General features: G+C 39.0%; 1 protein-coding gene across 3 annotated transcripts in view; it reads right to left on the bottom strand.

Annotated features, from left to right (window-relative positions):
* RFX3 (regulatory factor X3) overlaps positions 1 to 23231 on the bottom strand; it is a 346378-nt gene that overhangs the window by 12045 nt on the left and 311102 nt on the right. For all 3 annotated transcript variants that reach the window (XM_055578191.1, XM_055578190.1, XM_055578189.1), the window contains one exon: positions 16043 to 16196. In XM_055578191.1, the coding sequence (XP_055434166.1) occupies positions 16043 to 16196 (154 nt within the window). The remainder of the gene's footprint in view (positions 1 to 16042; positions 16197 to 23231) is intronic.

The raw sequence follows: 23231 nt of genomic DNA, 5'->3' as shown, positions 1-23231 counted from the left end.
CTTAACAGGTGCTCTGGGGTAGAAAGCATATGGCCTTGGATGTACACAGGAATTAAAATTGTCAGCCAGATAGATAAATAGGGGACATTCTAAAGCAGAGACTGAATGGGATGCAGAGAAAGCATATCTGTTATTTTTAGGAAGACAGACCTCTTAACCTTAGAAACTGTTTCCTCCAGGCCTTACAAGGGGTCATAATAATGAGCATGCTCCTAGACAAGAGCAGACTGAAAAATGTGTGGTCAAGGCAGCCAGCGGGTGTCTGTTAGACCATGAGTTCACAACGAGTAGTAATGGCCAGGAAGTATAAGTGGGAGACTCGTCAGCATAGCCAGTGTGACAACGGGCAGCATCCTTGGGAGCGACCCTGAGTATGACCCTGACTTGTGGCCACGTGGCTGAGAAGTGGTTCATCACGGGACTATGATGCACAAGCACAGGCACCAAGAGAGGAAGCAGGCTTGGCACAGGAGAACGCAGCCCACAGATTTACTCCAGAGACCACGACATGCCAGATCCAGCAGCCGTGAACTTTCCACAGGGAGGGAGGCAAGCTGTGTGTTGTAATAGCTGGAAACTGAAGCAATGCAGAGGATGCCAGCAGGCCCAGACAGCAAACTGGGGAGGTTCCATGGGAGCCCGCAACACAGAGACTAGGGACAGAAGGAAGGTGTCCAAAGCCTGAGACAAAGATCTCACTCACTGGGATGATGGAAGAGTTTACCCCATCCTGGGGAAGGAGGATTCATCAGTAATCATGACCACATCATCTGGGCAGCCAGGGAAAATCTGCAAGGTATGTTAATGTTCCATTTGGGAAAACTGTGTGTTCCTTGGCCATTTTTTCACTCTAGAGGTAGACTTTTCTATGTATTTCCAAATAGCTTTACTGAAGCCTGAAAAGATGGGTAAGATTTCTGCTAGTCTGCTTCACGCCAAGGAAAATTCTGCCAAACACTCACTGTTGGTCCTACCCTTTCAGGTTAGCTGGCTATCCTGGCAACTTGTGCTGTTGGCTACTCTATACCCAGGTAGCTTATTTTTATCATGATTCTGACTCCTCAGGATTTTTTCCCTTCTGCACCCTAGTGACACAGTAATTTATCTGCCTTTACATGGTTTCAAAATCTCTAAGAAGTTAAACAAACTACTATGTAGACTCTATACATGGACATCACCAGATGGTCAACACCGAAATCAAATTGATTATATTCTTTGCAGCCAAAGATGGAGAAGCTCTAAACAGTCAGCAAAAACAAGACCAGGAGCTGACTGTGGCTCAGACCATGAACTCCTTATTGCCAAATTCAGACTTAAATTGAAGAAAGTGGGGAAAACCACTAGACCATTCAGGTATGACCTAAATCAAATCCCTTATGATGATACTGTGGAAGTGAGAAACAGATTTAAGGGCCTAGATCTGATAGATAAGAGTGCCTGATGAACCATGGAATGAGGTTCGTGACATTGTACAGGAGACAGGGATCAAGACCATTCCCATAGAAAAGAAATGCAAAAAAGCAAAATGGCTGTCTGAGGAGGCCTTAAGTGAAAAGCAAAGGAGAAAAGGAAAGATATAAGCATCTGAATTCAGAGTTCCAAAGAATAGCAAGAAGAGATAAGAAAGCCTTCTTCAGCGATCAATGCAAAGAAATAGAGGAAAACAACAGAATGGGAAAGACTAGGGATCTCTTCAAGAAAATCAGAGATACCAAAGGAACATTTCATGCAAAGATGAGCTCCATAAAGGACAGAAATGGTATGGACCTAACAGAAGCAGAAGATATTAAGAAGAGGTGGCAAGAATACACAGAAGAACTGTACAAAAAAGATCTTCACGACCCAGATAATCACGATGGTGTGATCACTGACCTAGAGCCAGACATCCTGGAATGTGAAGTCAAGTGGGCCTTAGAAAGCATCACTACGAACAAAGCTAGTGGAGGTGATGGAATTCCAGTGGAGCTATTTCAAATCCTGAAAGATGATGCTGTGAAAGTGCTGCACTCAATATGCCAGCAAATTGGAAAACTCAGCAGTGGCCACAGGACTGGAAAAGGTCAGTTTTCATTCCAATCCCAAAGAAAGGCAATGCCAAAGAATGCTCAAACTACCGCACAAGTGCACTCATCTTACACGCTAGTAAAGTAATGCTCAAAATTCTCCAAGCCAGGCTTCAGCAATACGTGAACCATGAACTTCCTGATGTTCAAGCTGGTTTTAGAAAAGGCAGAGGAACCCGAGATCAAATTGCCAACATCCGCTGGATAATAGAAAAAGCAAGAGAGTTCCAGAAAAACATCTTTTTCTGCTTTATTGACTATGCCAAAGCCTTTGACTGTGTGGATCACAATCAACTGTAGAAAATTCTTCAAGAGATGGGAATACCAGACCACCTGATCTGCCTCTTGAGAAATTTGTATGCAGGTCAGGAAGCAACAGTTAGAACTGAACATGGAACAACAGACTGGTTCCAAATAGGAAAAGGAGTTCGTCAAGGCTGTATATTGTCACCCTGTTTATTTAACTTATATGCAGAGTACATCATGAGAAACGCTGGACTGGAAGAAACACAAGCTGGAATTAAGATTGCCAAGAGAAATATCAATAACCCCAGATATGCAGATGACACCACCCTTATGGCAGAAAGTGAAGAGGAACTAAAAAGCCTCTTGATGAAAGTGAAAGTGGAGAGAGAAAAAGTTGGCTTAAAGCTCAACATTCAGAAAACGAAGATCATGGCATCCAGTCCCACCACTGCATGGGAAATAGATGGGGAAACAGTGGAAATAGTGTCAGACTTTATTTTTCTGGGCTCCAAAATCACTGCAGATGGTGGCTGCAGCCATGAAATTAAAAGACGCTTACTCCTTGGAAGGAAAGTTATGACCAACCTAGATAGCATATTCAAAAGCAGAGACATTACTTTGCCCACAAAGGTTCATCTAGTCAAGGCTATGGTTTTTCCTGTGGTCATGTATGGATGTGAGAGTTGGACTGTGAAGAAGGCTGAGTGCTGAAGAATTGATGCTTTTGAACTTTGGTGTTGGAGAAGACTCTTGAGAGTCCCTTGGACTGCAAGGAGATCCAACCAGTCCATTCTGAAGGAGATCAGCCCTGGGATTTCTTTGGAAGGAATGATGCTAAAGCTGAAACTCCAGTATTTTGGCCACCTCATGCGAAGAGTTGATTTAGTGGAAAAGACCCTGATGCTGGGAGGGATTGGGGGCAGGAGGAGAAGGGGACACCAGGGGATGAGATGGCTGGATGGCATCACTGACTCAATGGACGTGAGTCTCAGTGAACTCCAGGAGTTGGTGATGGACAGGAAGGCCTGGCGTGCTGCGGTTCATGGGGTCGCAAAGTGTTGGACAAGACTGAGCGACTGATCTCATCTGATCTGATGTATAAATAGATAAGTAGCATAGTAGCTCAGACAGTAAAGAATCTGCCTGCAATGCAGGAGACCTGGGTTCGACCCCTGGGTGGGGAAGATCCCCTGGAGAAGGAAATGGCAACCCACTCCAGTATTCTTGCCTGGCGGTTTCTGTGGACAGAAGAGCCTGGTGAGCTACAGTCCATGTGGTTGCAAAGAGTTGGACATGACTGAGCTATTAACACTTTCACAAGAATATATTTACAGCACAGGGAAATAAAGGCATTAGTTTGTAATAACTTTAAATGGGGAGTAAAATCTATAAAAAGAGTGAATCACTATTCTGTCCATGTGAAATTAATATTGCCAAGCAATTATATTTCAAGAAAAAAACCTCTAAGAAGCACTCATGGGTGAGCAAGCAGGTAATGAAGAAGAAGGAATACAGGCCTTAGTTGCTTTTGAGGAGAAAAGTAATTTCAAAAACAGGAACATTTACTGCTACCACTAGGTCAAACCAAGAGGGGCCTCTGTCCTGAGCCCCACATCACAGAGGGCCCTGCTTTGGCTTTTCTATGGCCATGGCCCTCCCCAGAGCAAGGAGTCTACTGGGTCATGTGGGTGTGCCCTCCAGAAACCTGTATTTTACTCCTATCCTTCAGACCACACTTCTGTTATCTGAGATCCCAGAATTTCCTGCCTAAAACCCCAAAGTCCCCTTTCAGTCCTGTATAGGTCTCTTTCTAAGTCTACCTTTTGGAAGAAAGAACATGCTGGTGTTGGGGGTGGCGTAGGGGAAGCAGCAGCTTTTTGCAAAAGACAGAAAAAACCTGAACACTGGACCAAGGTGTCCACAAGCATGAGCACAGGCTCTTCACAATATAGGTAGGGAACCTAAGAGAAGAGAAGTGGTCTAGGGGACAGAGGCTGGGCCATGGCTCAGCTATGCCTATGTCACCATATTCTGATACGGAACTAGGAGGAGCCTAAGAATTTTAAATTTAAATCTTTTTAAAGTCATCGCAGCACTGTTTATAATAGCCAGGACATGGAAGCAACCTAGATGTCCATCAGCAGATGAATGGATAAGAAAGCTGTGGTACATATACACAATGGAGTATTACTCAGCCATTAAAAAGAATACATTTGAATCAGTTCTAATGAGGTGGATGAAACTGGAGCCTATTATACAGAGCGAAGTAAGCCAGAAAGAAAAACACCAATATAGTATACTAACGCATATATATGGAATTTAGAAAGATGGTAACAATAACCCTGTGTACGAGAGCAAAAGAGACACTGATGTATAGAACAGTCTTATGGACTCTGTGGGAAAGGGAGAAGGTGGGAAGATTTGGGAGAATGGCATTGAAACATGTATAATATCATGTATGAAACGAGTTGCCAGTCCAGGTCTGATGCACGGTACTGGATGCTTGGGGCTGGTGCACTGGGATGACTCAGAGGGATGGTATGGGGAGGGAGGAGGGAAGAGGGTTCAGGATGGGGAACACATGTATACCTGTGGCGGATTCATTTTGATATTTGGCAAAACTAATACAATTTTGTAAAGTTTAAAAAAAAAATAAATAAAGTCTTCCAAATTATTATCAAAATATATTTTTCAACCTAGATGGATAGAACAGGTTTTATTTCTAGTTTGATTTGTAATTTTTAGAATATTCAGATGGAGGGTACCATAGGCCCTGCCAATGTTTGGGTGGGGCCTGGCAGTATACCCTTTATGCAAATAAAACTATAGGCTGATAAGAAAGAAGAACCTTGGTGCTTTTAACTACAGACAGGCTCCCACTGAGGCCACCTTCACTATCTATCAGAAAACCATGGTATTAATTTATTATGTCAGAGGAGCACTTCTTATTTTGATTATGCCACTTCCCTTTTTTGAAAATTATTAACTGGGGAGACAAAGGTGATGAGAGTGTAGAAACATGTTCTCTTTGGAACAAGAAGACTTTTGCCACTAGAGTGAATCAGATTTGAAGTACCTGTAGGATTACCACACTTGGCCCATATACATGCTGAAAGTCTCTCATACTTATATGAAAGTATATTTTAGTACAGTGATGGTGAAAAGCAGAAAACCATTCCTGTGAATTAAGGAGCTTACCCATCTCAAACAAGGACTGTTTTTTTCCCAGGAGGACCAGCGACCACCATCTTCACCTGTGTCTGTGAGCAAAAATACCAGGAAGACAACGGGCAGGGCCAGACACATGGGCTGGGTACAGGAAGACAGAGTGTGGAAAGGAGGCCAGCAAGGGGTGCTGTCATGCTTAATCTATGCCAGGGAACCTTTCACACCTAGCTGACTCCAAGGCTGGGGCTACCAACGAGCTGTTTCCAAGCGAAGAGCCCAGAGATGGACATTGTTGAAGAGGACAGTGCGCTGAGTTTCCCTTCCTATTGTCTACACTGACCATTTTAGTTCCTGAAAAATGTCCAGAAATCTTGGATTTTGATTTTCTTCTCTTTGCCCACTTCCAAACTCTCTGGGAAAAACAAGCTCTATTTGTAAGCACTCATGAAAACCCAACTTCATACATAGGCTCTCTGAAATACTGAAGGCATATTCTGGGGAGAGGGAGCACATCACCCTCTAGGAGCTAGTCTAGGAGCTTTATTTTCCTGATATGGAAATCCAGTATGTTCATCATGACATGAAATGAGACATTCTGTTAGCTGGTATTCTATCATTTTTTCTACTTCCTACCATGAATGAGGGCTTCCCTTGTGGCTCAGCTGGTAAAGAATCACCTGTGATGCGGGAGACCTGGGTTCGATCCCTGGGTTGGGAAGATCCCCTGGAGAAGGGAAAGGCTACCCACTCCAGTATTCAGGCCTAAAAAATTCCATGGACTGTATATATAGTTCATGGAGTTGCAAAGAGTCAGACATAACTGAGCAACTTTCACTTCACCACGAATGAAGGATTGATGCTGAAGCTGAAGCTTTAATACTTAGGCCACCTGATGCAAAGAGCCCACTCACTGGAAAAGGCCTGTGGCTCAGAAAGATTGAGGGCAAGAGGAAAAGGGGATGACAGAGAATGAGATGGATTGGATAGCATCAGTGACTCGATGGACATGAGTTTCAGCAAATGCCAGGAGATGGTGAGGGACAGGGAAGCCTGGCACGCCGCAGTCCATGGGGCTGCAAAGAGTTGGATGTGACTTAGTGCTTGAACGATAACAACAATCTTGAATGAGTATTTTGGGGGCATCTATTGCTGCATTGTGTTTAGACCAGATCTCTAAGCAAAACTCCATTCCCTGAAGAGGATGTGAGGAGAGGTTAGAGCCCAGAGCAAGCCACGAAGGAAACCAAGTAGAGGAAGCTAATGCACAGGGATCCATCCCAGAGGGACAAGGCTGCAGCTCTGAGGTGCTGAGTCAATAGATGCTTTTCTCAAATGCGAGGAGAGTTAGGAGCAGAATGATAAACCAGGAAAGAGGAAAAAAAATTGGAAAATATCTACAGAGATAATTCTTAGAAACTTGGAGGATGAAGTGTAGGAGAAAGGTTTTCCAGGGGGTCACTTTTATCATTTATTTTCAAGTTGTTAGAATTGTGCTAATGTAGAGGAGCATATTTACAGCTAAAAGCAAACTGCAAATTCTAAAAACATAATTTTGATTTAGGTCTAGTCTGTGGGTGGGTACAGAGGAACTGAAGGGTATAATTTGTTGTTGTTGTTGTTTTCTGGCAGATTAAGCTTCCCAATTGCAATTTGCTTAGACTAATACTCTATTTAGTTTGCTAACTAACAAAAAGTGGAAAGGGGAAGGGTGGTAGGACTATCAAGATGCAACCTGCAAAACAGAGGAAAGAAGCCTTGCCCTGGAACAACATAATGAAAGCTTTCACACCAGGCATCTAGTTTGTGTATGACTGCAAGCGTGCATGCATTTGGGGGGAGTTGTAAAGTTCAGACAGAAATAAATTAGTCCATGTTTTGAAACTATCTATAAACAATTTATGCAGTGAAAAACTAAAATGTGGATTGAACTCACTTGGCTATCTGGAGTGAGACTGACCCACCTTCTACAGTCAGCTCTACCACTGACTAGTTCTGATATTGGGTGACTTTCAATCTGTATTTTCCTTATGGGTGAAATGGGGACACGAAGAGATCCTTTGCAAGATTTTGGTAAATATTAAATAAGAATGTAAGGCATTCGGCACAGTAATTGTCACCAGGCCAGTCCTCAATTAGAAAAAAATATTAATAAAAAGTAAGCTTTGTTATAAATAATAGAACTTTTGACAAGCACTCATTATACTTAAGTCACTACTGTTCCAAGATGTGCTTTTTTCCTGCAAATGATTTTAACTTGTGATATAATCCCTTTTAAAATATTCTATGAGTGAGTGAATGAGTGAGTGAAGTCACTCAGTCGTGTCCGATTCTTTGCGACTCCATGGACTGTAGCCCACCAGGCTCCTCCATCCATAGAATTTTCTAGGCAAGAGTACTGGAGTGGGCTGCCATTTCCTTCTCCAGGGGTTCTTCCTGACCCGGGGATCAAACCCGGGTCTCCCACATTGCAGGCAGACACTTTATCATCTGAGCCACCAGGGAATCCCAGAATATTCTGTAATAAGTCTATTATTCAACAAGTAAATTTTCAGTGTATTCCCTTGATGCACTAGAATAATAGTGCTCACTGAAATCTATTTATCATTAATTTGATTTTGAGCATTCATACTTGTTTACAATGGTTGTACTTCTATCAAATGGAACTTTTTCACTCAATTTTTATCCTAAAGGCTTGCCTGTGAATTATTGCTCTTCTCCACTTTTTAGGTTTTAAACAGTTTTTGTCCTTTCCCTCTAGGTATATCAGTTTTACTGAAGCCAAGACAGTTTTCTTTTAATGATAAATCCTTAAGAGTGCCTTAATTTTTTCACTAAAAATATTACTAAAATATTATATTTTTAATATTGATATTCACAACTAAAAATTAAAGCATGTTTTGGTTCCTAATTTTATTTCAAAAAGTTGATTAGACAGATGTTTTAGATATTCTATTAAGTATAATTAAATCACGATAAAGACAATTTAAATATACTTAATACATTAAACCTAAAAATGTTTGTCACAAAAAGTCATTTTATGCAGCAATACAAATTTGTAGATTCAATGACTATACTAAGACAACGTATATTTTAAAGTAATAAAGCATGTATGCCATAAACTTCCAAATATACTTCAAATAGTCATAAAATCCAAATAAAAGGATATTTTTCTGCTCAATTTTCTGTGTCAAAGCTGCACAGAAAACCTTATGATTTTTAAAAGAATTTAACAAGTGTGCAAACAGATGCAACTTGTTTATTTTATTCCTTCTCTTAAAATTTTATCACTGCCAGAAAGTCTATTGGCATATTTATAATATTTAAATAAAAATTTAAAAATTGCATAAATTTTAGCAGTAAATAAATTGTTTCCTTTTTATCATCCAGACAAAAAATAAAAATAATAATATCATTTTTGAAATGCAAATACTTTAAATAACTTGCTAGTTGGTGTTATGTAGTAGCAGGCTGACATTTAGAAGAAAACTCATAGTGGTGATGCTCTTTTATTTGGGAGTTCCATTACATGGTGGCCTTCATTTCAACAATTGAAATAGTGCTACAGGGAATGCAAAAATGAAACTGTATGCTTGTTTTATATAATAAAACATGATGTATTGGTCTCTCCTGCTAGCTCAAATAATGTAAATAATTTTAATTTAAAAACATGTATTGAATTCACATTAATGAAAAGATATATTGTCCCTTAAGCTACTTTAAAAGGGAAACCTTTCCCCTTGAGTCTGGATCTATTTAGCTGACTCTCTCTTTAGTCACTAAGTCATGTCTGACTCTTTGCGACTCCATAGACTGTAGCCCATCAGGTTTCTCTGTCCATGGGATTTCAAGGCAAGAAGACTGGAGTGGGTTGCCATTTCCTTTTCCAGGGGATCTCCCCAATCCAGGGATTGAACCCATGTCTCCTGCACTGCAGGCAGACTTTTTATGGCTGGGCCACCAGGGAAGCCCCTTGGCTGTCTGATATCTGTCCCACATATACCTATAAACGTAAAACAAATGTCCAGTAAGTTTGTGACTATTTTTCCACTTTCCCATCACTGATATCTGAACTATTCTTGCTTCAGTCTCACTCTATCCTTTAGCAGGTAACAAGCATGGCAGAATATCAGCAAGGGTTAATCGTGCCAGGGTGCTTGGCTTCCGAACCTGATTTTATAATCTAGTAGCTGCGTGACTCTGTGTGACTTGATGGCTCTCTGTTTCATTTCACTGTTTGTAAAATGAGTTGAAAATAATATTCACTCACAAATGAATATTATTCTTTAAGTATTCCTTAAGTATTATTAATATAATAGTAATAATGTATTATTATTTATATTCATGTCCGACTCTTTGCGACACCATGGATTATACAGTTCAGGGAATTCTCCAGGCCAGAATACTGGTATGGGTAGCTTTTCCCTTCTCCAGAGGGTCTTCCCAACCCAAGGGATCAAACCCAGGTCTCCCACATTGCAGGCAGATTCTTTATGAGCTGAGCCACCAGGGAAGCCCTAAGTATTCCTATATCCCTTTAATTTTCCTTTGCAGTATTTCTCAGAATTTATAGCTATATAGTTATGTGAACATTTAACAAATATGTATCCACTACTAAAATATAAGTTCCATGAATACAGTGTCAAAATTCATCTTGTTCATTACTATATCCTAAACATTATAGAATAAATGTGTAAGACTGTGTGGATCATGACAAACTGCGGAAAATTCTTAGAGATGGGAATACCAGACTACCTTACCTGCCTCCTGAGAAACCTGTATGCAGGTCAAGAAACAATAGAACCAGACATGGAATGACAAAGTGGTTGAAAATTGGGAAAGGACTTCATAAAGGCTTTATATTGTCACCCTGCTTATTTAACTTCTATGCAGATTACAGTATGCAAAATGCTGGGCTGGATGAAGCACAAGCTGGAATCAAGATTGCCAGAAGAAATATCAATAATCTCAGATATGCAGATGACACCACCCTAATGGCAGAAAGCGAAGAGGAACTAAAGGGCCTCTTGATGAAAGTAAAAGAGGAGAGTGAAAAGGCTGGTTTGAAACTCAACATTCAGAAAACTAAGATCATGTCATTTGGTTCCATCACTTTATGGTAAATAGATGGGGAAACCATGGAAACTGACATATTTTATTTTCTTGTGCTCTAAGATCACTGCAGATGGTGACTACAGCCATGAAATTAAAAGACACTTGCTCCTTGGAAGAAAAGCTATGACAAACCTACACATCACTTTTCTGACAAAGGTCTATATAGTCAAAGATATGGTTTTTCCAGTAGTCATGTATGGATATGAGAGTTGGACCATAAAGAAGGCTGAGTGCTAAAGAATTGATGCTTTTGAACTGTGGTGCCGGAGAAGAGTTTTGAGAGTCCGTTGGACATCAAGATCAAGCCAGTCAATCCTAAAAGAAATTAACCCTGAAAATTCACTGGAAGGACTGATGCTGAAGCTGAAGCTCCAATGATCTGGTCACCTGATGCGAAGAGACGACTTATTGGAAAAGACCCTGATGCTGGGAAAGACTGAAGGCAGGAGGAAAAGGGAGCAACAGAGGATGAAATGGTTGGATGGCATCACTGACTCAATGGACCTGATTTCCAGCAAACTCTGGGAGGTAGCGAAGGACAGGGAAGGATAGTGTGCTGCAGTCCATGGGGTCGCAAAGAGTGGAACACGACAGAGCGACTGAACAACAAAAAAGATGCATAAGAAGTATTTGTTAAATAAATGAATACATTAATTTTAGAGATACGTCAGAGAATCACCCTAAGTGAACATGATTTGCCCAAGATTATACTACCATAAGTTATAGAACTGTAGGCAGAGTTCAATTCTTCTGATGCAAAGTCCTCCATTATTTCCAGGCATTAAATCTATAATAACACAAATCATACAAAGCACTGTGCAATTATTATTCTGCAGGTTCTAGAATGAAAAGGAAAATTATAAATTAGAGAGAAAAGGAGTATCTAACTGTAGTCTGAGGGAAACTGGATCTCTTAGAGGAAATGGTATTTAAGACATGAAAGAGTTAGAATGGGCAAAGAGAGTCAGGCAGACAGTTCTAGGTAAAAGAATCATTTACACACTTGTCCAGTGATGAGAAAAACTTGAGTAAGAACAGAAAAAGGACTACTGTAATTGCAACAGAAGAACCTGGAAGAGAGAGGGTGAGTTTGATCAGAGAGAAAGGCCAGATCTTATACCACAGAAAGACTTTTGTTTCTTAACTAGCAGAAGATAAACTCACTAAAGGGTTTTAAGAGGGTATAACACAATCAGGTTTGCATTTTCGTAAGATGATACTGCCTGCACTATGTGGAGTTTGGGAAAGGGCAGACTTAGCAACTGCTTGGACACGCAGGTCAAAACAGAAAGATACGTAAAGATGATGCTCACATATCCAACCTGATCCACAGGGAGAGTACCGTTTACTGAGAAAGAACCATTGGTAGATAGATGAAGAGCTTAATTTCATTGAGGGTATGATAAACTCACACTAAATAGTGACAACTGCGGTTGTTATCACTGATGATTGAAAACCACTAGCTGCAATTGAGAGTAGTGGTTAAGTTTTATGGATTTTGGCCTGTGGTGTCGTGCCCACTGTATACACAGGCACTTCTGGACCTTTTCTTTTGAAATGGAAGTCATCTAAGTAGTTAGGATTACAGCTGAGCCTTGACACAGGAAAGCTTTTTTACCTCCAATCTGACTTCTAGGGTAGACTTAGGGTAACACATGAAAAGATACATGGGAAAACAGCCTTCCTTTCTCTCGCATTTCTTTCTCCTTTCCCCAAGAATTAAGAAATTTTAGATATGATAATATGACCATAGCTAACAAGTCTATAATGGCTTATTGTTCTATGAGGCATAAATGCTATAGGGAGATCAAACCTGTAAAATTAGCTTTACTTGATTTGGACTGAATAATGATGAGCACGGACAACTCAGAGGGTTTTCCTATAAACTGAGTAAGGAGATAGTAAGGAAAGAAATCAAGAGGTATGCTTAGATCTTTGATCTTAGAGAAGATCATTTTCTGATCTAGATTTTGTGTCATATTTTTGAATCATGTGGCAGTGTCTTATTCATTTACATTGTTTACATAAGGTAAAAAAAAAGCCATTTAGAATGTTTGTTGCAGTATAGACTTTATAAAGCCATTTTAATTCTGGTGAGCCAGTACTTCCTGTACTAGCGTATGAGGAAGTAGTTAAGTCTTCATGCCATGTCACTGGCTTACAGCCACAGCTTTTATTCCCTAAAGATGCAAGGAAAGCAAAGACCATGCCATCAGGATTAGCCACATGGTATTAATGAGAATCCCTATTATCATTATCCTGGTCATCCTGTTATAGAGGTCCTGGAGCATTAGGAGGTATGTGCCAAATGCATTAAATATACCAAAAGGGATGTCTATTGCAGGACTTTTTGGGCCCTGGGTTAAGGAAGTTTATAGTATTTAATCTACTTGCCAATCGGGCATTTTGCAACCAGACAATCAGAGAAGAACTAAGAAAAGAGGCACTGAGGGGAAGTCAAATCTAAGAAAAGTTCAGACTGCTTTGGTCACATGAGGATCTGCTCATAATTTAAAAGCTAAAATGAATCTTGCTTAATTCTCATATACACATAATTGGCATCATTTAGGCACAATCACCATTAAGAAACATACAAACACATGTAGATCAGCAAACAGCAAGGGCTTTTAAAGAGGGAAAGAAGAATATTTTAACCAACATTCTAAATAAAATTCACATGTATTTTATTTATATTAGGATACTTACATAGGTCCCTGAGGTATTTTACTATATATTTTAATTTATACTTTGTCATCATATTTATAAAACTACTATTTTCTAATTTAAATAAGCACATACTCATAGTTTAAAAGTGAGTATGTCTTCTTGACTGCTTTGGGTGATAAAATGTAACACTGCCTAATCTGGTATAATCTAGCAAAACCTGGATTCAGTCAAAATCCAGTACAGTACAACAAAGTGAGCCAGTGCTGAATCATATAAGCATGTTCATCTATCCCTCAATATAATAACCAACCTTGTATATATTAACTTCAGCATTTTAGCTTTACAATATGTTGAACATATCAATGACATCTTGGCACTATCCAGAAATTATGAAGAAGAGAATTTTTTTTTCTACATCTTTAGTGATTAGGAGCATGGGTGTGAAAATCAGACTGAATACTTAAAAGAGGTCTCCACCGCTTGCTAGATATATAACCTTTTAATCTCTCTGTGCCTTAGCTTCCTTCCTGAACCTAAGATTCTCATCAGTAAAACAGTATGAATTAGCACCTATCTCAAAGCGTTGTTATATGTATTAAATGCTTTATTATATATATAAGGGACTTAGGACTATGTTTGGCACATAGTAAGTGCTCCTGGAATGTTAGCTATCACTTTCATCATCATTGTTATTATCCTTCATTCTTTTCCTGGGCACTTGGATAGAGTCAACAAGATACATATTTAACTTCTTCCTCTCAGTTCCTAGCCCATAGCCTTATCAGAAGCATCAATCTTCCTTATTTTCCAGTCAATAATGTTTTTATTTTTTAGTTCAAGTATAGTTGATTTATAATACTGTGGTAGTTACAGGTATACAATAAAGTGATTTAGCTATATATATATATGCAGGTCAGGAAGCAACAGTTAGAACTGGACATGGAACAACAGACTGGTTCCAAATAGGAAAAGGAGTACGTCAAGGCTGTATATTGTCACCCTGTTTATTTAACTTATATGCAGAGTATATCATGAGAAACGCTGGACTGGAAGAAACACAAGCTGGAATCAAGATTGCTGAGAGAAATATCAATAACCTCATATATGCAGATGATACCACCCTTATGGCAGAAAAGTGAAGAGGAACTAAAAAGCCTCCTGATGAAAGTGAAAGAGGAGAGTGAAAAAGTTGGCTTAAAGCTCAACATTCAGAAAACGAAGATCATGGCGTCTGGTCCCATCACTTCATGGGAAACAGATAGGGAAACAGTGAAAACAGTGTCAGACTATTTTTCTGGGCTCCAAAATCACTGCAGATGGTGACTGCAGCCATGAAATTAAAAGACGCTTGCTCCTTGGAAGGAAAGTTATGACCAACCTAGATAGCATATTTAAAAGCAGAGACATTACTTTGCCAACAAAGGTTTGTCTAGTCAAGGCTATGGTTTTTCCTGTGGTCATGTATGGATGTGAGAGTTGGACTGTGAAGAAGGCTGTGTGCTGAAGAATTGATGCTTTTGAACTGTGGTGTTGGAGAAGACTCTTGAGAGTCCCTTGGACTGCAAGGAGAATCCAACCAGTCCATTCTGAAGGAGATCAGCCCTGGGATTTCTTTGGAAGGAATGATGCTAAAGCTGAAACTCCAGTACTTTGGCCACCTCAAGTGAAGAGTTGACTCATTGGAAAAGACTCTGATGCTGAGAGGGATTGGGGGCAAGAGAAGGGGACGACAGAGGATGAGATGGCTGGATGGCATCACTGACTTGATGGACATGAGTTTGAGTGAACTCCGGGAGTTGGTGACAGACAGGGAGGCCTGGTGTGCTGCGATTCATGGGGTCGCAGAGTCAGACACGACTGAGCGACTGATCTGATCTGATATATATATATATATATATATCTGCAAACTTTTTTCTCAGTTCTTTTCCATTATATTTTATTATAAAAACATTGGATAAATTTCCCTGTGCCATATGGTAAAACCTTGTTTATCTACTGTATATACAGTAGTGTGCATCTGTTAAACCTATGTGTTAGTCGCTCAGTCAGGTCTAACTCTTTGCGGCGCTATGGACTGTAGCCCACCAGGCTCCTCTGTCCATGGAATTCTCTCGGCAAGAATACTGGAGTGTGTTGCCATTCCCTTCTCCTGGAGATCTTGACCCAAGGATCTAATCCGGGTCTCTTGCATTGCAGGCAGCTTCTTTATTGTCTGAGCCACCAGGGAAGCCTGATTTACATTATTATTAATCCTATATTCCCCAATTTATCCCTCACCTGCTTTCCTTTTGTAACCATAATTTTGTTTTCCACGTCTGTATGTCTGTTTTTGTTTTGTAAATAAATTTATTTGTAACTATTTTCTTTAGATTCCACATATAAATATCATATATTTGTCTTCGTTCTGATTTACTTCACTTGGTATGATAATTTCTAGGACCATCTATGTTGCTGCAAATGTCATTATCTGATTTTGTTTTATGGTTGAGTAATACTAAGGATTTTTAAGTCCAGTCATTCTCAAGCTTTTTTATATAGAGGCTTTTATAGCATATTGAAATATTCCATGTACTTTTCCAGGATATCATCTACAATCTTAGAATCTTTTGACTAATAAAATATGAACAAAGGGATTTAGGGACTCCCTGAAATAACTATACAGGATCTCTGGAGTCCAAGACTCATTGATTAGAAACCATTGCTTTGATAATTAATATTTAGATTAAAATAAAATTCAGATCTTTTTAGAAAGCCTTGTGGGTCATAGCTCATTTAGCTTCTCTTACCTCCCCCATGACTGCTATGGGTGTCTCTCCTGTTGCCTGAGCAACACGATGTTCTACTAAGTAGAACATGTATTCATCGTAGAGTAGACGGATCAGGTGGAAGGAGCCAAAGCTAGCAGCACTGCGTAGAGTTAAGTCCCGAATCACCATTGAGCTGTTCCAAGAGAAAAGACACAGATGCAGCCAGTGTTAGTGACCAGGATTAGCGTTCAGCCTACTTTTCCCATTAAAAGAAGTTATAGGTCTAATAGATTGGTATAGTGCATGACTTTCCATGGAATAATTTCATAAGTGAAGCAGCTGGCTTAACTCTTTCAAACAGAGTGGTAAAGAGGTCATCTTCATTAGGACTTGACTAGATCCTTATGAGAACTAGATAGGCACTCACTGGGAAAAACCATTTTACTATCATAAGCAAGTTGACAAATTGCTCAGAATCAATTAAAAGAAAAGATTTTTGGAAGGGTGACAATTCATCACCATAAGAAAAAGCATCTCAAAGTGAAAGTCTTATGATGATGGGTAAACACTGTATCACCATCTCTCAATGACTTCTGAGGTACACTTTGGGAAAAATATGTATTTGTCCCTAAGTTTACAAAATATACTATGCAATGTTTACAAATACACAAGCAAGTTTACAAATATACTAAGCAATGTTCCCAGATGTGGCAATGTAGAATGTAGGAGAGGACATACAGGGTTCCTTGCAACTTTTGTTGGAAGGCAAATTTATTAAATGATTCTACTTCTGTACTGATTTTCATTAAATTACAGTGATTCTCCCATTAGCAAGAGCATAATAAAGTCAATTAAAAATGCATAACCTTGAAAAATATGAATGTGTAACTATAACATACCAAAATATGAAATATATTTTTAATTAAGTACTAAAAATACACTCTATTATACTCAAAATAGAAGTAAGTCAAAATAAAATTTTGGCTTCATTGAAGATATGTCAATTATTAAGCTTGACCACGCACTTCAAATCTCCTTAATATTTTTAACTTAGAGTCAGAGTAGGATGTATGTGTGTGTATGTGTGTGTTTCTCCTCACTTTCATTTAGTGTCTTTCTCTAGAGGTTTTTGTCCTACACAAATTAAAATAGCCATTATATGCTCAGATATGAGGAAGAGAGAGAATCTCACAAATGTATGGGTTAATATCGCTAAGAGGCTTCCCTGATGGTTCAGTGGTAAAGAATGCACCTGTCAATGTAGGAGAAGTGTGTTTGATCCCTGGGTTGGGAAGATCCCCTGGGGAAAGAAATGGCAACCCACTACAGAATTTTTGCCTGAGAAATTCTACGGACAGAGAATCCTGGCAGGCTACAGTGCATGGGGTCACAAAGAGTCAGACACGACTTAGTGACTGAACAACAAACAACAATATTCCTAAGCTTTATTTTGCAATGAAGAACTGTAAAATGCTGGACAGATGGAAATACAGAAGACTGTACTTTTGTTTTCTCTTTCACTTTTAAACTTAATTATATAGTGGCTATTAATGCATCAGATTCTACACATTCAACTTGGCAAGTGACAGATCACCATTGTACATCTAAAGCCCTAAAGCCCTGAATTCTGATTCTGGTTTTTCATTAATTCACTGTCAATCTCAAAAAACACCATTTCCTCGAGAGTGTTTTCCTTTTGGGTGAAAATAAAAGCAATACTTTAGGCCTTATCTAATTTATGTGATTATTTCAAGGATAGAGTGGGTTAAAGGTTGTGAAATAAACTTATGAATGAATAGAACAAGACTCAAATATAAGTGATTATGATCCTAATACACAGAACAGGAGGAGCTGAACTTCTCACTCTCATTTGGTTATGGCAACAAGAATAGGTGTTACAATAAGATGGCAGAGAATCTCTCCTTCTGTGGATTTACTTACTAAAAAGATTAAAAAAAAAAACATTGTTTTTCATCCATAGGTTTGGAGTCAGATCCACATTAACCACTATATGATCTTGATTGTATATCATTCAACATTTTAAGGTTCAAAATTAGCTTGAGAGTCAAGTGAGATAATGTGTGTGAGATCCTAAAAAACTGGCTATTGCTACACTATTAAGTATGTTGGATTTCAGTTCAGTTCAGTTCAGTCGCTCAGTCGTGTCTGCCACTTTGCAACCCCATGGACTGAGCACGCCAGGCCTCCGTGTCCATCACCAATTCCTGGAGTTTACTCAAATTCATGTCCATTGAGTTGGTGATGCCATCCAAACATCTCAGCCTCTGTCATCCCCTTCTCCTCCCACCTTCAATCTTTCCCAGCATCAGGATCTTTTCCAATGAGTCAGTTCTTCACATCAGGTGGCCAAAGTATTAGAGTCTCAACTTCAACATCAGTCCTTCCTATGAATATTCAGAACTGATTTCCTTTAGGATGGACTGGTTTGATCTCCTTGCAGTCCAAGAGACTTTCAAGAGTCTTCTCCAACATCATAGTTCAAAAGCATCCATTCTTCAGTGCTTAGCTTTCTTTATAGTCCAACTCTCACATCCATACATGATTACTGGAAAAACAATAGCCTTGACTAGATGGACCTTTGCTGGCAAAGTAATATACTCTGCTTTTGAATATGCTGTCTGGGTTGGTCATAACTTTTCTTCCAAGGAGCAAGGGTTTTTAATTTCATGGCTGCAGTCACCATCTGCTGTGATTTTGGAGCCCCCCCAAAATAAAATCCATCACTGTTTCCACTGTTTCCTCAACTATTTGCCATGAAGTGATGGGACCAGATGCCATAATCTTACTTTTCTGAATGTTGAACTTTAAGTCAACTTTTTCACTCTCTTCTTTCACTTTCATCAACAGGCTCTTTAGTTCTTCTTCACTTTCTGCCATAAGGGTGGTGTCACCTGCATATCTGAGGTTACTGCTATTTCTACTGGCAATTGTGATTCCAGCTTGTGCTTCATCCAGCCCAGTGTTTCTCATGATGTACTCTGCATATAAGTTAAATAAGCAGGGTGACAATATACAGCTTTGAGATACTCCTTTCCCTATGTGGAGCCAGTCTGTTGTTCCATGTCCAGTTCTAACTGTTGCTTCCTGACCTGAATACAGGTTTCTCAAGGGGCAGGTCAGGTGGTCTGGTATTCCCATCTTTTTCAGAATTTTCCACAGTTTATTGTGATCCACATAGTCAAAGGCTTTTGCATAGTCAATAAAACAGAAATAGATGTGTTTCTGGAACTCTCTTGCTTTTTCAATGATCCAGCATATGTTGGCAATTTATCTCTGGTTCCTCTGACTTTTCTAAAACCAGCCTAAACATCTGGAAGTTCACAGTTCATGTATTGCTGAAGCTTGGCTTAGAGAATTTTAAGCATCACTTCACTAGAGTGAGAGAAGAGTGCAATTGTGCAGTAGTTTGAGCATTCTTTGGCATTGCCTTTCTTTGGGATTGGAATAAAAACTGACCTTTTCCAGTCCTGTGGCCATTGCTGAGTTTTCCAAATTTGCTGGCATATTGAGTGCAGCAGTTTCACAGCATCATCTTTCAAGATTTGAAATAGCTCCACTGGAATTCCATCACCTCCACTAGCTTTGTTTGTAGTGATGCTTCCTAAGGCCCAATTGACTTCACATTCCAGGATGTCTGGCTCTAGGTGAGTGATCACACCATCGTGATTATCTTGGTCATGAAGATCTTTTTTGTACAGTTCTTCTGTGTATTCTTGCCACCTCTTCTTAATATCTTCTGCTTCTGTTAGGTCCATAGCATTTCTGTCCTTTATTGAGCCCATCTTTGCATGAAATGTTCCCTTGGTATCTCTAATTTTCTTGAAGAGATCTCTAGTCTTTCCCATTCTGTTGTTTTTCTCTATTTCTTTGCACTGATCGCTAAGGAAGGCTTTCTTATCTCTCCTTGCTATTCTTTGGAACTCTGCATTCAAATGGGTATATCTTTCCTTTTCTCCTTTGCTTTTCGCTTCCCTTCTTTTCACAGCTATTTGTAAGGCCTCCTCAGACAGCCATTTTGCTTTTTTGCATTTCTTTTCCATGGGGATGGTCTTGATCCCTGTCTCTTGTACAATGTCACGAACCTCTGTCCATAGCTCATCAGGTATTCTATCAGATCTAGTTCCTTAAATCTATTTCTCACTTCCACTGTATAGTCATAAGGGATTTGATTTAGGTCATACCCGAATGGTCTAGTGGTTTTCTCCACTCTCTTCAATTTCAGTCTGAATTTGGCAATAAGGAGTTCATGATCTGAGCCACAGTCAGCTCCCGGTCTTGTTTTTGCTGACTGTGTAGAGCTTCTCCATCTTTGGCTGCAAAGAATATAATCAATTTGACTTTGGTGTCGACCATCTGGTGATGTCGATGTGTAGAGTCTTCTCTTGTGTTGTTGGAAGAGAGTGTTTGCTATGACCAGCGCGTTCTCTTGGCAAAACTCTATTAGCCTTTGCCCTGCTTCATTCTGTATTCCAAGGCCAAATTTGCTTGCTACTCCAGGTGTTTCTTGACTTCCTACTTTTGCATTCCAGTCCCCTATAATGAAAAGGATATCTTTTTTGGGTGTTAGTTCTAGAAGGTCTTATAGGTCTTCATAGAACTGTTCATCTTCAGCTTCTTCAGCGTTACTGGTTGGGGCACAGACTTGGATTACCATGATATTGAATGATTTGCCTTGGAAATGAATAGAGATCATTCTGTCGTTTTTGAGATTGCATCCAAGTACTGCATTTCAGACTCTTTTGTTGATTATGATGGCTATTCCATTTCTTCTAAGGGAATCATAACAAGTATATATGATTAACCTTATTCAAAATTAAAAGAAATACAAATTAAGATACCCTATATTATCTATTATACTATAAGAAATTAAAAGATCAGCATTGAAGAGGTTATGGGGAAAGAACTCTCATTTATTGTTTCTTCAAGCATAAATTGACAAAACTTTTATGAAGGGAAATTTGGCAACAAATGTCAAAATTAAAAATGCACAAATGCTTTCACCTAGCAGTTCTAATTCTAGAAATTTAAACAAATGAGCAAAGATGGTTTTAATTGCAGCAATATTTATACTACTGAGAAAATAGGGGGCAACACTAAATAACCACTTGTAGGATACTAGGTACAAAATAGCTCATTCATATATGGAAATTTATACAATATATTAAAGAAATTGGGCTTCCTGAGTACCTCAAATCATAAGAATCCACCTGCAATGCAGGAGGCCTGAGTTTGACCCCTGGGTTGTGAAGACCCCCTGGGGAAGGGAATGGTAACCCACTTCAGTATTCTTGCCTGAGGAATTCCATGTATAGAACAGCCCGGAGAGTCATAGTCCTTGGGGTCACAAAGAGGGTCAGACGTGACTGAGCAATTTCACTCACTTTAAAGAAATGAGAGAGATTACACATAAAGGCAGTAAGACGGAAAGATGTCTATGATAAAATGTTAAGTGAAAGAAGGAAAACGTGTGATATGAGCCCATTTAACACAGAAACTATCTGCAAAGTTCTTAAAAAAGACCCACCTCTAAATAAATGGGAATGGTTAATACTTATTAGCCTCAAGACAGCATACTTCATTAAAATAGTATCAGTCAACTTAAAACTGCCAATTTATTTGAATTTATTTGAAGATAAACATGCAACTTTATATAAAGATAAGCATGAAAGTATGTTTTATATTTGTACTGCAAGACCAAAACCCACATAAATGTTCAAGAATAAGAGACAAAAGGAATGTTTAAATAATGTATGCATGAGTGCTTGCTAAGTCGCTTCAGTCGTGTCCGACTCTGTGACCCCATGGACTGCAGGCTCCTCTGTCCATGGGATTCTCCAGGTGAGAACACGGGAGTGGGTTGCCACTTTATATAAAATGGAATATTGGAAGGACATTCAAAATTATATTTCTTAAGATATGATTGAGGTATAATGTTAAGGGAAAAATACAGATAATAAACTCTGATAAACAACTGGATCTCAATTTTATATAAAACTGAAAGAAAACATTTTACCATTGGTCTTTCTGGGTAGTAAATTATAGATGATTTAAGTTTATTCTTTGTACAGTGTTTGTATTTTTCAGGTTTTCTAAAGTGAGTATACACTAATTTCATAATAAAAATGGTTTATTTTAAAAGAAGAGATTTATTATAATATAGAAAAACAATCCTGTGTCAGTTGAATGTCAGTAAATCTTTACAGGGATAGATATGACAGATACAGAATGAACTTTATATATATATATACCTCTAAATCCAATTTTTAAGCCTTTATATTTCCATCAAAATAATGTAAATGACTGAGAAGAATATTCATATTGAGTAGATTTATGGTATTTGTAAAAGAAATGCAAAGCCAATTTCTTTTTTCCAAGAGAATTAATTTTCATTCATTCAATAGATATTATGTTCTTACTGTGTGTCAGGGTCTTGTTCTACAGCAAGTCAGACAAAAGTTTGGTTTCAACAGAGTTCACATTCTAGTAGGACAGATGGTTGATAGAAACAGAGTAGATATAAATTATAAAGTTAGGTAGTAGTAAATCCTGAATGATGCTGTGCAAGTGTTGCACTCAATATGCCAGCAAATTTGGAAAACTCAGCAGTGGCCACAGGACTGGAAAAGGTCAGTTTTCATTCCAGTCCCAAAGAAAGGCAATGCCAAAGAATGCTCAAACTACCGCACAATTGTACTCATCTCACATGCTAGTAAAGTGATGCTCAAAATTCTCGATGCCAGGCTTCAGCAATACGTGAACCGTGAACTTCCTGATGTTCAAGCTGGTTTTAGAAAAGGCAGAAGAACCAGATATCAAATTGCCAACATCCGCTGGATCATGGAAAAAGCAAGAGAGTTCCAGAAAAACATCTATTTCTGCTTTATTGACTATGCCAAAGCCTTTGACTGTGTGGATCACAAGAAACTGTGGAAAATTCTTCAAGAGATGGGAATACCAGACCACCTGATCTGCCTCTTGAGAAATCTGTATGCAGGTCAGGAAGCAACAGTTCGAACTGGACATGAAACAACAGACTGGTTCCAAATAGGAAAAGGAATACGTCAAGACTGTACACTGTCACCCTGCTTATTTAACTTATATGCAAACTACATCATGAGAAACGCTGGACTGGAAGAAACACAAGCTGGAATCAAGATTGCCGGGAGAAATAGCAATAACCTCAGATATGCAGATGACACCACCCTTA

The sequence above is a fragment of the Bubalus kerabau genome, chromosome 4, assembly GCF_029407905.1.
Source record: "Bubalus kerabau isolate K-KA32 ecotype Philippines breed swamp buffalo chromosome 4, PCC_UOA_SB_1v2, whole genome shotgun sequence".
NCBI classification, from domain to species: domain Eukaryota; kingdom Metazoa; phylum Chordata; class Mammalia; order Artiodactyla; family Bovidae; genus Bubalus; species Bubalus kerabau.
The sequence above is the reverse complement of the archived record's forward strand: the minus strand, read 5'-3'. Positions and strand labels throughout refer to the sequence as shown.